This window comes from Dasypus novemcinctus, chromosome 17 (genome assembly GCF_030445035.2).
Source record: "Dasypus novemcinctus isolate mDasNov1 chromosome 17, mDasNov1.1.hap2, whole genome shotgun sequence".
Taxonomy (NCBI): Eukaryota; Metazoa; Chordata; class Mammalia; order Cingulata; family Dasypodidae; genus Dasypus; species Dasypus novemcinctus.
In genome coordinates, this window is record NC_080689.1 from 19,659,311 (window position 1) to 19,673,961 (window position 14,651).

Consider the following 14,651-nt stretch of genomic DNA (forward strand, 5'->3'; position numbering starts at 1 on the left):
CTCTTAAGCAATTGACAGAATTTGAAGGCCTGGGAACAACTTTGGAAAGTTTGGAAAACTTTAGTTCTTTCAGGTGGATATGGGGCTGTAATGTTTTAGTGGTGGCAATAGAGCAAGCCACTTTGAAAGAGAGAGTGAATATTTTTTAAAAATAGAAATGGTCTTATTAACCAGCAATTTGTTCTTGTGTGCAAGGAGACATAAAAAGGATGGTCATTGCATTGAAAAATTGGGAATATCTTAAATGCCTATCAGGAGAGAAATGGCCAAATAAAATATGGTCTATTTGTATAATAGACTATGATTCAGCAGTTAAAAGGAGGAAATCAGTTAAAGCTCTGTTAATCACCATTAGTAGCTTTCAGATGTGTTATTAGATCAAGAAAGCAGCTGTAGAGTTATACAATGATACTGTTTGTTTAAAATAAAAACAAGCCTATATTTTCTGTGTATACATATGTGTGTAAAATTATAAATATTTGGAAATACATCATCTAAACCCTTGAGAGTAGTTACCTGGAAGTGAGCTAGGAGATTTCTGTGATTGGAGATTTCTGGGATTGGTATTGTAGTTAAAGGAGGTCTTTAGCTTTATTAGTTTATATAGTCATCTGTAATTTTTAGAAATGAATTTTAATTAAAAAGTTAAATCTCAGGAAGTAGAGAAAGATATAAAGGGGAAGAAAGGACCCTAGGGAAAGTCCAAATGTCATCTAAAAGAATTTATTTCAACATCAGTATATCGTAGATAGTTTAGGATTTATATGTAGATATAGGTAATTTTTAGGGACAATGTAAAAAAAATACTTACACCCTAAGGCATAGCTAGCTTTATGAGTAAAGTTTTCTTTTTCTTCATGGAAATATAAAAATGGCTTAAAAAGGTTCTTCTTTTAAAAGTAGTGTCTTGATATTTCAAATAATGCCTTGTAATTATGCTATATAAAATAATAATGCTAGATAAGGTAAAAGAATCACAAAGTTGGGCAGATTTTTTTTAAATGTTAATGTTGGTCTTGCTTTGAATAATTCTGAAAACTCTTAAAGTAATTTGAACTGTCTTGATCTGAGGTCCTAGTATTTTATTTTTCTTAAAAATATTAGGGATTTCTAGCAAACTAATTTAAAATTTACTTATACTCAGTAAGCATTTATTTGAAAGAACTGTGCAGTTTGAAACCATTGCCTTTCTAAGGTTCTTTGAAAAGAAATTTTGTTTAAAGTTATTTGTCTGATTGACTCCTACTGTGAACGTGTAAGGAACATTTCTGCATACTCAATATATGCCATATTTTCCATATTCTAGGGATTTCTTTGTTTTCAGATCTTTCATTTCTCTGGTGTACCTGGAATTTATTGACTTTCTAGTATATGTAGTTTACAATTGTGGCCATGTCATGTATGGAGAAGAATTTTAAACTGAGAGTAGTTATTCATTCAAAGTGGGAGGAAACCAGTGTAAGAAAATATCAGGACTTTAAACAATGTCATCAATATGTTAATACAGCATAACTTACACTGTAGCATTTATTTATCTATTTTATCTGACTGGCTTTATTTATAACTAATTAAATTGAATAACAAATGCTATTAATGTGAGTGGTTGAATATTAGAGTGGTTGTGAGTAAATTGAATGATTTGGTATATTTGAGTCTTTCTAATAATACATAAGTTAAATAATTGTTAAAAAAAAGTCGGATGCTGGAGTTCTTTTTTAATATACAAAATAAACTGCTTTGTTATTCAATAAACTTTTCCTTCCTTACTCTATGTCAAGGTCTGAACATGAGAGACATTCCCCAAACTGCCCTTTTGTGAAAGGTGAGCACACGCAGAATGTGCCATTGTCAGTCACTCTCGCAACAAGTCCTGCACAGTTTCCTTGTTCAGATGGAACTGACAGAATATCTTGCTTTGGGTCCGGGAGCTGTCCTCATTTTCTAGCTGCTGCAACTAAACGAGGAAAGATCTGCATTTGGGATGTTTCCAAACTTATGAAGGTATGTTTTTATTTTAAAGTAACAGATTAGTAATTGAAAAAACAAACAAACAATTGTAAACTTAGACTTTGCATTTATTTAGGTGCACTTAAAATTTGAAATTAATGCATATGATCCAGCAATTGTACAACAACTTATCCTATCCGGAGACCCAAGCTCAGGCGTTGACTCAAGGAGACCAACTTTGGCATGGCTAGAAGATTCCTCTAGTTGTTCAGATATACCAAAATTGGAAGGAGATAGGTATGTGAATTTGTTTCAGTAATATTTATAGATGTTATGTATTTTCTTCTTTTCCTGAATTTTATATTTTCATAAGTTTAGTTATTAGGTTAAGAGATTAGAGAACAAATAGAAATCTAAAGGAGGTGTGATTCTTGAGGAAAAATTTTCAATCAGAAATACCATACTCTGTAAAATAAACTTTATTTCCTTTCTCAGTCTATGCCAATTGAAAATCATTGCCACATTAAAAAATTTTTGTAATGAAATGAAATACTTGATTGGGCTTGTGATTTCATGTTCTATTAAATCTTTTCATAGATCTGTATGGAAGCATTTGAACCAAATAATTTTAGTTTTGCTCTTTCTTATTATCACCTCTTATTGTGGAAGTGCTAATGAATGGTGAAATGATCTGACATGAACTAAAGGACCTAACTATTTGAAACAATATACCAGTGGTTAGCCATGAATTGAGTAACAGTAATTCCCGCTCTAGAAACGTTTTGATAAAATTGCTGTACTGGATTCTCCTCTATTCATTTTGTCTGACAAGTTCCTGATTTTTTTTGAGGCAGTAGAGTCAAGGTATAGACCCTGCTTCACCCACTTATTTATCTATTAAGGAGCTTTGCAGTTTTGACTCTGACCTGGGTGAGTATAATGTGAGAACAACATTTATGATATTCTCAAGTAGGCAGAATGAAGGGTTTCATAAATCTCTGAGCTTATATTAAGAGATAGCAGTTACCACGTTTAGGATTCTGAAGGTAGCGATGTGAAATGGAGCCTATTTAATTGTGATCAGATGTTTGATATACTGAAGATATATAGCGTTTCACTTAAAGGATCTTCTTATATTACTGATGTGTGATTAGTGTTACACTATAGTCAGTAATTTATTATTTTACTTCACAACCCCTTTGGTCTCCTGTCCTTTCATTAAGAAATAATATAAAATTTCATTAATGGAAAATTCACAGTATGTTAGTTGGGTAGGATACTTCTGTCTAGTCCCTCTTGGTAACAGTGTGTGAGAATTAGAGGTAGATAAGCAGTGTGGATTGAACTCTGGAACAGACTGAATTAAAAATGTTCTCAGTTTTAGAACATGTTATATAAATGTTGTAAATCCATGTGAGAGCATGATAGGAAAGCAGCTGACCCATTGTTTTCTGAATTTTTGAACATATTTGCCAGTATGATTTGAAACTAAGCATGTTTGATCTCTGTGGTTTTCTTAGACGTTAGTGGAAAATTCGTTGAAGATAATGAAATGGGCATATTCTTATGAACACTGATTTTTATTTAGAACTTTGTCTTAGAGTTTTAGAATTTGGAAATTAAAAATTGAATCAAGATAAGATTTTATGATATATGCACATATATACGCACATCTATAAAATATATATGTGTATATATATACACACAAACATACATATGTACCTCAGTGTAATGTACAGTTTAGGTAAACAAATATCCAGTGTTTTTGGTGGACAAGAACCAAATACATAGGATCTAGCATTTGTATACCTCCAGCTGAGGTGAGGTGCAAAATCTTCTGCCTGTTTTCAAGAGGCTTAGAATTGATCCAGGGACCTTTTCCTCTAACAACATGCCAAATTAAACAGTAAGATCACTATAAATTGAGGTAGTAGGAAGAAGCTAAAGAGGTGAAACCTTATCCCTAACTTCAACTCCCTCTTTGTTTACTCTTTACCCTAGTGGTAACAGGACTTCTGTTCGATTAGTAGTGATTGTAATGAACCAGATTATCCTGACCTTTTGTAGCACAGGGTACAGTATATTTGGTTATAAAATAAACTGTGAGTTTCATTAGCTTGAAGAATAATATATTAATTGGAGAAATTAAGCTTAGCCAAGAAGTACAAACTAATTAGAGTATAGCTTACTTAGGAATTGTTTGTGCCCTTTTCCACTTAGAAAGCAACATTTGTCTTTGTTCTGATTTATTCATGGAAAAATACTTACTGAGAACCATTTAATTTTAATGCATTAACATTTTGTCTAGAGTTTTCATTTATATGTCATTTATCTTGTGAAAATGGCAAAAATGTCCTCATTTTAAAGCTGAAGTTGTTTTTTCTTGGTTTGAATTTATCCTTCTAGATAATTCCTACTAATTTAAAAAAAATCCTAATAATTAATATTTCCTTTTGGGATTTATTTTTCCGGATATCATCTTATTTCTCTTTAGCCAGGTAACAAATGTTTGAATACCTTGAGGCTAATTAGAAAATGATCTTAAACCTTTTTCATTCTTTTTGTTGTTTTAAACTATAGCACCAAATTGGTTTATGGACAATTACTATGACTTGAAAATAGAAAACTAATCTTAACTGAAACTTTGTCAATAATATCTAAGCAAATGTTTTCCCCCCAAACATTTCAAATGTTGCCTTGGAGTGTAGTATGTTAAGCATTTTAAATGGAGATTACCCACTTACATTATATATAAAAGACCATTTTAAATGCCTGTGCATTTTTTAATGTAAGTACTTTATTGTTTCTAATTGGGGAGAAGTATCTTTTCTGCGTCACTTTACTTTGGCAATTGTAGGTATCAGAATTTTTAAAACTGCAGTAGACAGTGCTGATTAATGGAGTACAGATAGAGTCTAATACTGTGCTAGAGTAGACTGTAATTATGTCTTTCTTGCCTGCAAACAGTAGAGAGAATGAGAATGAAGGTGGACACAAAGAGGGAGGCTGGCATTTCCTTGGCTACCTGAGTGGAGAGCAGAGAGGAGGGACTATTGTCTTTTTCACTTGACCTTAACTTGTGGGTTGTAATAGTTTTCCTGCATATCAAGGAGTTCTTAACAGCTCTTCAAAACCAACTAACCAACCAACCAGCCAGAACTTTAAGTGTAACGCTGTGTATGAGCACACATACATACCTGATACTTATGCAACTATTGTATTTGATTTTAGAGTAACTGTTCTGAATTCAGAAATAGAATAGTTCCTAAAATTTTACTATTGGAAATTTGTGCTTGATTTTATTAGCTGATGTTCTCTTTTATCTTTTTAATTATTGAGACTATCACCAGTCACATCTTAACAGTCTTCAAATCTCCACAAATGTTATTATAGATTCATAGAGATTTCTATATCCTGTTTGAGGCAGACCTTTATTTGATAATTTGACAATTCTTTATAAGTATTGTTAATCAGTTATGAGTTCAAATTAGTAATTTTATCATTTAAGCTACTTTTAATAATTTTTTATGATGCTTATATTTGAGATGTGTAGATAGTAGTGTGTGGTGTATATTTTTCTTTGATGTATCATTATGTAGTCATTAATTTGTTTTGAAATTCTGATTGTTACTTTGTCTTTTGGTTTAAGTGATGACTTACTGGAGGATTCAGACAGTGAAGATCATTCCAGATCAGATTCTGTGACAGGTATGTAAAAAAAAGTTAGATAATTTATTTTTAAAATCCTTGGATTTATGTAGTTTTATGTAAAGTGAAAATGCCATTTAATTCTAAATTACTTAGTTAATGCAAACTCTGAATATTCATTAATATACAGAAAAAAATATTATGACTCAAAGGTCTTGAACTGGTTGTATGTACATGATACCTATTAGGATCAGCAGATTCAAGTGACAAATCTTTGTCACGGATACTAGGAAATTGACATTAAACTCTTTAAAATGTGTTTAGTTTATTTGCATAATATATTTTGTTGTTAAATGAAAGTAATATTTAAATAAAGATGCTCTGTTCCCCAAAGAAAACAGATCAATAAAGAATAAATTTTAAAGAATAAAATCATAGACATTAAGGTACCAAGTAGATACTATCTTACTCATTAACTTATCAAATAATAAGGCAAAGGAGCATGCTTCATATTCTAATAGTTATTTTATACAAAAAGCTAATAGTACATCTCAAAATATTTTTACTGCATCAGAAATCAAATCCTACGTCTATCACTTTTTATAGTCTGTTTCCATTTCTTCATGTGTAAGATGATATTAGCATCTGTTATTATGAGATAAAATACATAAAGCACACACTACTTTAGGAAGTAATATTTTTAAAAAGTGGCTGTTATTAAATTGTAGCTGTTTTTCAATATCAGGTATTAAGAACAGCTTATTAAATCTGTTCAGAAGAGATATAGTTTTGTTTAGTAGAGTTATCAAAAGTTAGAGGTCATATAGAGTGGCATATTTTATTTTGTCATAGTCTGAATTCTAATTTGTCATGAAATATTTTTGAAACCACTAAACAAAAGACTAGACTGGACTTATCCCCCAATTATCTGTTGAAAAAAATTCAGATTGAAAAGGAGGAAAATGCTCTGAATAATCTACAAGTGTGTAATAAGTTGCAGAAAAATAAAGAATCAATTATGTTTTATTTTATTATTTAGTCTGATGTGGTAGGCAATACTCTTTACCTACTTAACTGTCCATTTCGAAAAAACAGAAGATGGTTACTATAGTGATTTCTTAATCTAATGATGAACAACTCAGTTTGGTCACTGGTCACTTGGGGACCTGGTTAAAACTTGAACTCTTCTACTAAATAACTCTTTAATCTTTGTCAGATCACTTAAACTCTTTGGACTTCAGGTTTTCCTTTGTGAAATGTTTGAATTAAATGTTCCTCCAGATTTCTTTTTCTGCTCTTAAATTCTATGATTCTGACTATACCTTTCTTTTGTATGCTATGGTTCTTCTCTGGGTCTTAAGAATTCAGCAGATTTTTAAATAATTATGATATTTGCTTTTATTCTATTTCCTTATCCCTTTTTTGCCTTTATATTTTCTTTCCATTTGATGCCCTATTAAAATCTTTTACACTTCCTGCAGATACTGTGATCCAGTTTACTTAAGTTCCCAGTATCTAGAAATTATCATGTATTTTTATTGGTTCTATTTATGTTACCTCATATGAAGAAAGGAGGGTTTTCCTTATGTAGAATTAAAAAGTAGCAACGGTAAGAGAAAAAAATCTTTCCAGTTCAAAAATTTTTATTGCTTCATTTACGAATTTGTAAGTAATTCATTCATTTATAGTAAAATTTGTAACTTAATTTTATGTCAGAAGATCATTGTGATTTTATGGAGTCTTGTGAAGTAGTCATATGTACACCTGATACTAATGGGAGATGTGTTCTCTTCCTGAAGTATCTAAGAAGTCATAGATGCTATTTCTAAACTTATGTTTTTCAACTCTGGGTAATTCCTGTCAATTTGGATGGTATTATCTGAGGAAATATAGAATATATCTCTGAATTTAAAAAATGTGCTTTGGGGAAACTGATGTGCCTCAAGTGTTTAAGCGCCTGCTTCCCACATGGGAGGTCCTAGGTTTGGTTCCCAGTACCTCCTCAAGAAAAAAATGGGAAAAAACAACAAGGAAAACTAATGTAAAAACCAACTCCAGGTAGCCCACATGACTCCCACAGGTAGCCCACATGACTCAGTAGTTGAGGGTCGGCTTCCCACATAAAAGGTTCCAGGTTCAATCACTGGTTCCTGGTAATTCAAAAAAAGGAAAAAAAAATGTCTGGAGACAAAGTGGCTTATCAATAACATCACTTCGTATGAAGAGTGGGAAGAGTATTTGTCAGGAGATTGAAGAAGGGTTTGAACTGAAATTTGGTAGGGATTTAGAAAAGTGCCTAAATAAAAACTAATTACTAATGTGAGGAAATTTGGTGGGGCAAAAGCTGTGGGGTTGACATTGTAAGAAAGCAGAATAGAGAAGGGTTGTTTTGTGTTTTTTTTTAAAAGATTTATTATTTTTTAAAATTTATTTCTCCCCCACCCTCATTCCCCCAGTGTCTGCCCTCTCTGTCCATTCGCTATGTATTCTTCTGTGTCTGCTTGTATTCTCAGTAGGTGGCTCCAGGAACTGATCCTAGGACCCTCTGGAGTGGGAGAGAAGCGATTACTCTCTTGTGCCTCCTCAACTCCCTGTTCTGCTATGTCTTCTTATTTTCTCTCCTCTGTGTCTCTTGTTGCATCATCTTGCTGCGCCAGCTCTCTGGGTTGGAGAGCACCCCAGCACTCCTGTGCAGGGAGGCTTTTCTGCACTGGGTGTTGTTCCCATGCAGGGCGACATTCCCGTGTGGGCCGGCACTCTGCATGGGCCAGCTCGCCACGTGGGCCAGCTTGCCCTCACCAGGAGGCCCTGGGCATTGAACCCTGGATGGTCTATATGGTAAATTGAGCCACATCCATTTCCCAGAGAAGCATTTCTTAAAATGAATGTATGAGGAATATTTTGCAGGGTGTTTGTAGATATGATGTGTGTAAAAAGTTATTTTGTGGTCTTATGGGTTTGAGAACCTCTGAGATAACTAAAGATAACAGGTGTTTATTTTTTTTTACTGTGGCATTTAGCAAATTTACTGTGTGCTTTGTCAGTATTCTGAAGTAGGATATATAATGTATACTGTTTCTCAGATGTCGATTAGGTAGTTAGGAAGAAGCATAATGGTGTGACTTATTATATTTTCCTTTTTAAAGAATACTGTCATCCCAAATACCATTCATTTTGAGTATTGTCTTAAATGTATCTTAATATATGTAATTTATAGTTAGTTTATTTTGTCTTAATATATACCTAGAGTGACATTGCTTTTCTTTGGCATGTCCTTCTATAACTTTGAAAATCACTTAACAAATTTGTCAGTTGAATTTAGTAAATAGTTGACCATTCTAAGGGTTAATTGTGCTATACTATATATTATTAAAATACTTCACTGTCATCCTTCAATTTCCAATTGAAACAGTAGAGAAAATACACATAAATATTGTATGGTGGTTAAAAGGCTTAATATGAATATAGCCAAATGAGTGTTTAAATAAATGAATAGCTTTATTAGTAACATTAACTTGTTGCAGTTATGCTTAAAATTTTTTCCTTTTAATTAGAAAATGTTTCAGTTTTAGGGGATAGTAGTAATTGTATATAAAGTAAGAAGATTATCCCAAGAGTATGGGAAATTCTAGATAAAGCTGTCACTTTGAAGAGATCGTGAATGAAATAGTTAATAATCTTATAGACTGAGCTATTTATAGTATTCCTTGAGCTGCAGTATCCATGAATCTGTTTCTTTACTTGGGCAGCTTTCAAATCTTCTGACAACTACCCGTAAATTATTTTGTATTTATTTTCTTTACTCCTCTGTGTTCTTCCTATCTAAAATTATAAAGACATTTTAATTTTTTTGTTTTTTTTTTTTGCATTTCCAAAAATCACATGGATTGGTTGTTTTTTTTTTTTAAGATTTATTTATTTATCCCCCCCCCTCCCCCCCATTGCCTGCTCTCGGTGTCCTTTTGCTGTGCATTCTTCTGTGTCTGCTTGTCTTCTCTTTAGGCAGCGCTGGGAACCGATCCTGGGACCTTCCGGAGTGGAAGAGAGGTGCTCAGTCTCTTGCACCACCTCAGCTCCCTGGTCTGCTGCATCTCTTATTGTCTCTCTTCTGTGTCTCCTTTTGTTGTGTCATCTTGCTGCAACAGCTCTCCACTTGGGCCAGCATTCCTGTGCAGGCCAGCACTCCACTCTGGCCAGTTTGCTGCGCAGGCCATCACTCTTTGTGGGTCAGTTCTCCTCTCGGGCCAGCTTGCTTTCACCAGGAGGCCCTGGGAATCGAATCCTGAATCTCCTATATGGTAGACTAGAGCCCAGTTGCCTATCCCACATCTGCTTCCCAAATTAGTCTTATCATAATTGTTGCTAATAATATTTTTGCCTTGCTATTTGTGCTATTGAGAAAGAAACATACTGCTTAAAAGAGCTTTCAGTCTAGTGTCAAGACATTATGCCTGAGTTGGCAGTTGCCTGAAACCTATTGCAGGGCTCTATTTAGACAGAGGTCACATAACTGGAGACTTGAGACTAAGAGATGACTTTTGTAGTATTTGTAAGGGGACAGCTTGAAGAGAAGGATGCAGTAGACAAAAAGGTCAGTAAGGGATAAGGTAATGTAGTTTGTTTCTTAAGCAAACTGAGAGGAGAATTGGTATAGAAGAAGTAAAAATTGGAAAATAATACAGAAAACACTGTATCACTTGTAATTGGCACCTTGGAGAACTTTTTCTTCCTAGTTATTTTTCCTAAACCCCAGATAGTCTTAAATTGCATAAAAATGACAGTGTGTCCACCATAGTTAGGAATAGACCTCATTTACAGAACTTGAAGGTTTGGATTTAAGGATTGCTCACAGTGATGTTTTATCACTAGGGAGAGAGAAAAACTAAGATTGTAGAATGTCAGTCTTTGGTGTAGGAGACTGGAGTTCCAGTCACTAGCAGGTTATATGAACTAGGGCAATCCTTTGTGCTTTCTGAACCTTAGTTGTCCAGTCTGTAGAATAAAGATATATAGCCACATTGGAAGGTTTGAACTTGGGGACCATCTTTAAAAGCCTTGACATTGTATATAGTTTTATGAGCATGTGAGTATGAATGTTTTTTTCAAATGAAAAAGTGTCCATATCCTTTAAGAACAGGTTTTTTTTTTTTTTTAAGAACAGTTTAATTCACACAGCATACAGTCCATTCAAAGTGTATAGTTAGTGGCTCTTGGTATAATCGCAGAGTTGTGCATTCATTACCACCATAGTTCTTTGATCATTCATTCATTCATTCCAGAGTGCATGCTGACTGTCTACTTGAGTGCTAGATAATTGGGTATACTGTTGTGACCCAAAGAGGAATGATCATACCTCAGGGAGCTTGCCAGAGTCCAGTGAGGGGACAGGGTAATAAGGATAATATCCTTATTAATAGGGATAATAACAACCAAATTTATATAGAACTTACCAGATGCCAGACAGTCTTCTAAGTGCTTTTAATAGCATCACGGGTAAAAGGCAGGGAGGAGGTCATGCTATGACCCCTTTTAAATGGTAAAAGGGAACTGAGATTGAATAACTTTCATGGATAATTGGCAAAATGCATAATTGGCACATCCATAATAGTATAAATGTCTTTTTGGTTTAGAATTGAAGTGCAGAAATCTTACTACTTTCTATATTCATTTAAAATGATGACTAAATGTCTGTGTTCTTTATTTTAAACTCTTTTAATTCTCTTGTTTTTTAAAAAGGGGTTTTACTCACAAATTACTTGGAATACATATTCTGAATTGAAAATAATTCTATATCTCCTGGTAAAATAGCTTAATGGTTTTTCTGGGTAGGCGCATTTCAGAATTGATTAAATTTTCTTCAAAATACTTTAAATTATTATATAATTATAAGGCACTGACTAAATGAATAAAAAGAAAATTAGGGAAAACATTAAGCCACAGTTTTTTATTTATATTTATAAGTCCACATCTAATGAATATTGTTCCTTTTCAAAGGGCATACATCACAGAAGGAAGCCATGGAAGTGAGTCTTGATATAACAGCGCTCAGCATTCTTCAGCAGCCAGAAAAACTTCAGTGGGAAATTGTTGCTAATGTTCTTGAAGATACTGTTAAGGATCTTGAGGAACTTGGAGCAAATCCTTGTTTATCAAACTGCAAGAGTGAAAAGACAAAGGAAAAGCACCAGGAACAACACAACATTCCCTTTCCATGTTTATTAGCTGGAGGTTTATTAACATATAAATCTCCTGCTACCTCACCCATTAGTAGTAATTCTCACAGGTCACTAGATGGTTTAAGCAGAACTCAGGGTGAAAGTATATCAGAACAAGGGTCAACTGACAATGAATCCTGTACTAATTCAGAACTAAATTCTCCTCTGGTAAGGAGGACTTTACCCATTTTGCTGCTTTATAGCATCAAGGAATCTGATGAGAAAGCAGGAAAAATCTTCTCACAGATGAACAATATTATGAGTAAGAGTTTGCACGATGATGGTTTTACTGTTCCACAGATTATTGAAATGGAGCTGGATAGTCAGGAGCAGTTGTTGTTGCAGGATCCTCCTGTGACTTACATTCAGCAATTTGCGGATGCAGCAGCCAACCTTACCTCTCCAGATTCTGACAAGTGGAACTCTGTGTTTCCCAAGCCTGGGACTTTGGTTCAGTGCCTGAGGCTGCCAAAGTTTGCAGAGGAGGAGAATCTTTGTATAGACTCAATAACTCCTTGTGCTGATGGAATTCATTTGTTGATAGGACTGCGTACATGCCCCATTGAATCCTTGAGTGCAATAAATCAAGTAGAGGCCTTGAATAATTTAAATAAATTAAACTCTGCACTATGTAATAGACAAAAAGGTGAGCTGGAATCAAATCTTGCAGTAGTGAATGGTGCAAATATTAGTGTAATCCAACATGAAACACCAGCAGATGTACAGGCTCCTTTGATAATTCAGCCTGAGCAGAGGAATGTTAGTGGTGGGTATTTAGTACTTTATAAAATGAATTATGCCACTCGGATAGTGACTTTAGAAGAGGAGCCAATAAAAATCCAACATATCAAAGATCCCCAGGACACAATTACCTCACTTATTTTGCTACCACCAGATATATTGGATAATCGAGAGGATGACTGTGAGGAACCTGTTGAGGAAATACAGTTAACCTCAAAGAATGCTATTGAGAGAGAAAAGAAGTCTGATATTTCTACTCTTGGACACCTGGTTATTACCACTCAGGGAGGATATGTAAAAATACTAGATCTTTCAAACTTTGAAATACTGGCCAAAGTGGAACCTCCCAAAAAGGAGGGCTCCGAGGAACAGGACATGTTTGTTTCTGTCATTTACTGCTCGGGCACAGATAGGCTATGTGCATGCACCAAAGGTAAGCTGTTTTCTTTATTCTTCTGGAAATCTTCTGCATATTGAATTATTAAATCAGTATATATGGCATTTATGTGAATGCCCATTATGAAATTAAGATTCATGTAGATGGAAGAAAATTTATATATTTTTTATAATGAAGTCATAAATCTTTCTATTGTTTTAATGGTTTTTAAAACTTTTCCTATTGCCCTAGGTAAGGATTTTAATTGTAAATAAAATAAGTCGCAGAAAGTATCTTTCCTGCTTTCACCTCAAGAAAATAACCTCCTGTTCTTTCTGTGAGTCCTGACTGCATATGCTCAAATTTGTTACCTGGGCAAGTTACTTTAAACTCAGTAAACCTTTATGTCTTTATTTATAAACTGGAATAAGAAGGCCCATGTCCTAGGCTTGTTAGAATTAAATGAAATGATGTATGTTAATTTTCTGGCACAGAGGATGGTCCTTTTGACATAAAAATATTTAGCAAATAATTATTATTTTTGCAAATAAATTTTTTTGGTCTCATTTACTCCCAACCTTTGCTTGGTAGTAAATCAGTTTTGCAACATATGACACAATAAGACAGTGTGCTTTTTTTTTTCTTTCGTATTATACATTTCTTAGTATACATTTTAAGTGTATAGTCAGTGGCATTTGGTATAATAACTGAGTTGGGCATTCATCACTTCAGTCAATATTAGAGCATTTTCATTACTCAAAAAGAAAACCAAACCACTATATACCCATATGTTAACACTACTAATTACAAATCCTCTGATATGCTTCCACCATTTCTATTCATTTACAAACATTTATAAACAACTTGTTAACAATTCTGCACAGATTAAACTTCAGCTTTCCATTCTCTAACCACATTCTTTTCTCTGGTGACTTTTATTTTAGCTATTAACTCATTGAGTTTGCTACTTATATTTAGTTTTTAATAGCAGAATCATACATTATTTGTCCTTTTGTACTTGGCTTGCTTTACTCAACATAATATCTTCCAGGGTCAGCCACTTTGTCATATGCTTTGCTTTTTTTCTACAGCTGAATAATATTCCATCATGTGTATATACCACAGTTGGTTTTTCCATTTGTCAGTTGCTGGGAACCTGGGTTGTTTCCATCTTTTAGCAATTGTGAATAATGCCACTATGAACAAATACATGAAGCTTTGATGAAGGCATAAATTAAGTATAAAGTCCCAGAAATTTTTAAAAATTTTATTTTATAAGAAGCTTTACATTACATAAATGTTACATTGAAAATATAGGGGGATTCCCATATACCCCACCTCTTCCCACTCTCACACTTTTCCCCTTAAACAATGTCTTTCTTTAGTGTGGTACATTTGTTAGAATTTATGAACACATATTTGAAGCATTGCTACTAACCATGGCTTATAGTTTACATTATAGTTTACATTTTGCAATGTACAACTTTATAGGTTCTGACAAAATGTATAATGGCCTGTATCCATCATTGCAGTGTCATGCAGGACAGTCCTAATACCCCCGATATGCCCCATGTTATACCTATTATTTCCTCTTCCTCCCCTCAGACCCTCTGGTGGCCATTGCCTTTATATCAGTGTTACAAGTTCTTCCATTGCTAGATTAAGAATGCCTACTTGAGTCCATAGTTGAGTTCCCTCCTTATGTTTGATCATTTCTCAATCCT

General features: G+C 33.8%; 1 protein-coding gene across 19 annotated transcripts in view; it reads left to right on the forward strand.

Moving 5' to 3' along the window:
- BIRC6 (baculoviral IAP repeat containing 6) overlaps nucleotides 1–14,651 on the forward strand; it is a 285,301-nt gene that overhangs the window by 71,245 nt on the left and 199,405 nt on the right. For all 19 annotated transcript variants that reach the window (XR_011646085.1, XR_009181110.2, XM_058278359.2 and 16 more), the window contains exons 7-10: nucleotides 1,779–2,001; nucleotides 2,084–2,244; nucleotides 5,597–5,655; nucleotides 11,590–12,984. Coding sequence is in view for 17 of the 19 variants with exons in the window: in XM_058278359.2 (XP_058134342.1) it covers nucleotides 1,779–2,001; nucleotides 2,084–2,244; nucleotides 5,597–5,655; nucleotides 11,590–12,984 (1,838 nt within the window). In the remaining 2 variants the exon portion in view is untranslated. The remainder of the gene's footprint in view (nucleotides 1–1,778; nucleotides 2,002–2,083; nucleotides 2,245–5,596; nucleotides 5,656–11,589; nucleotides 12,985–14,651) is intronic.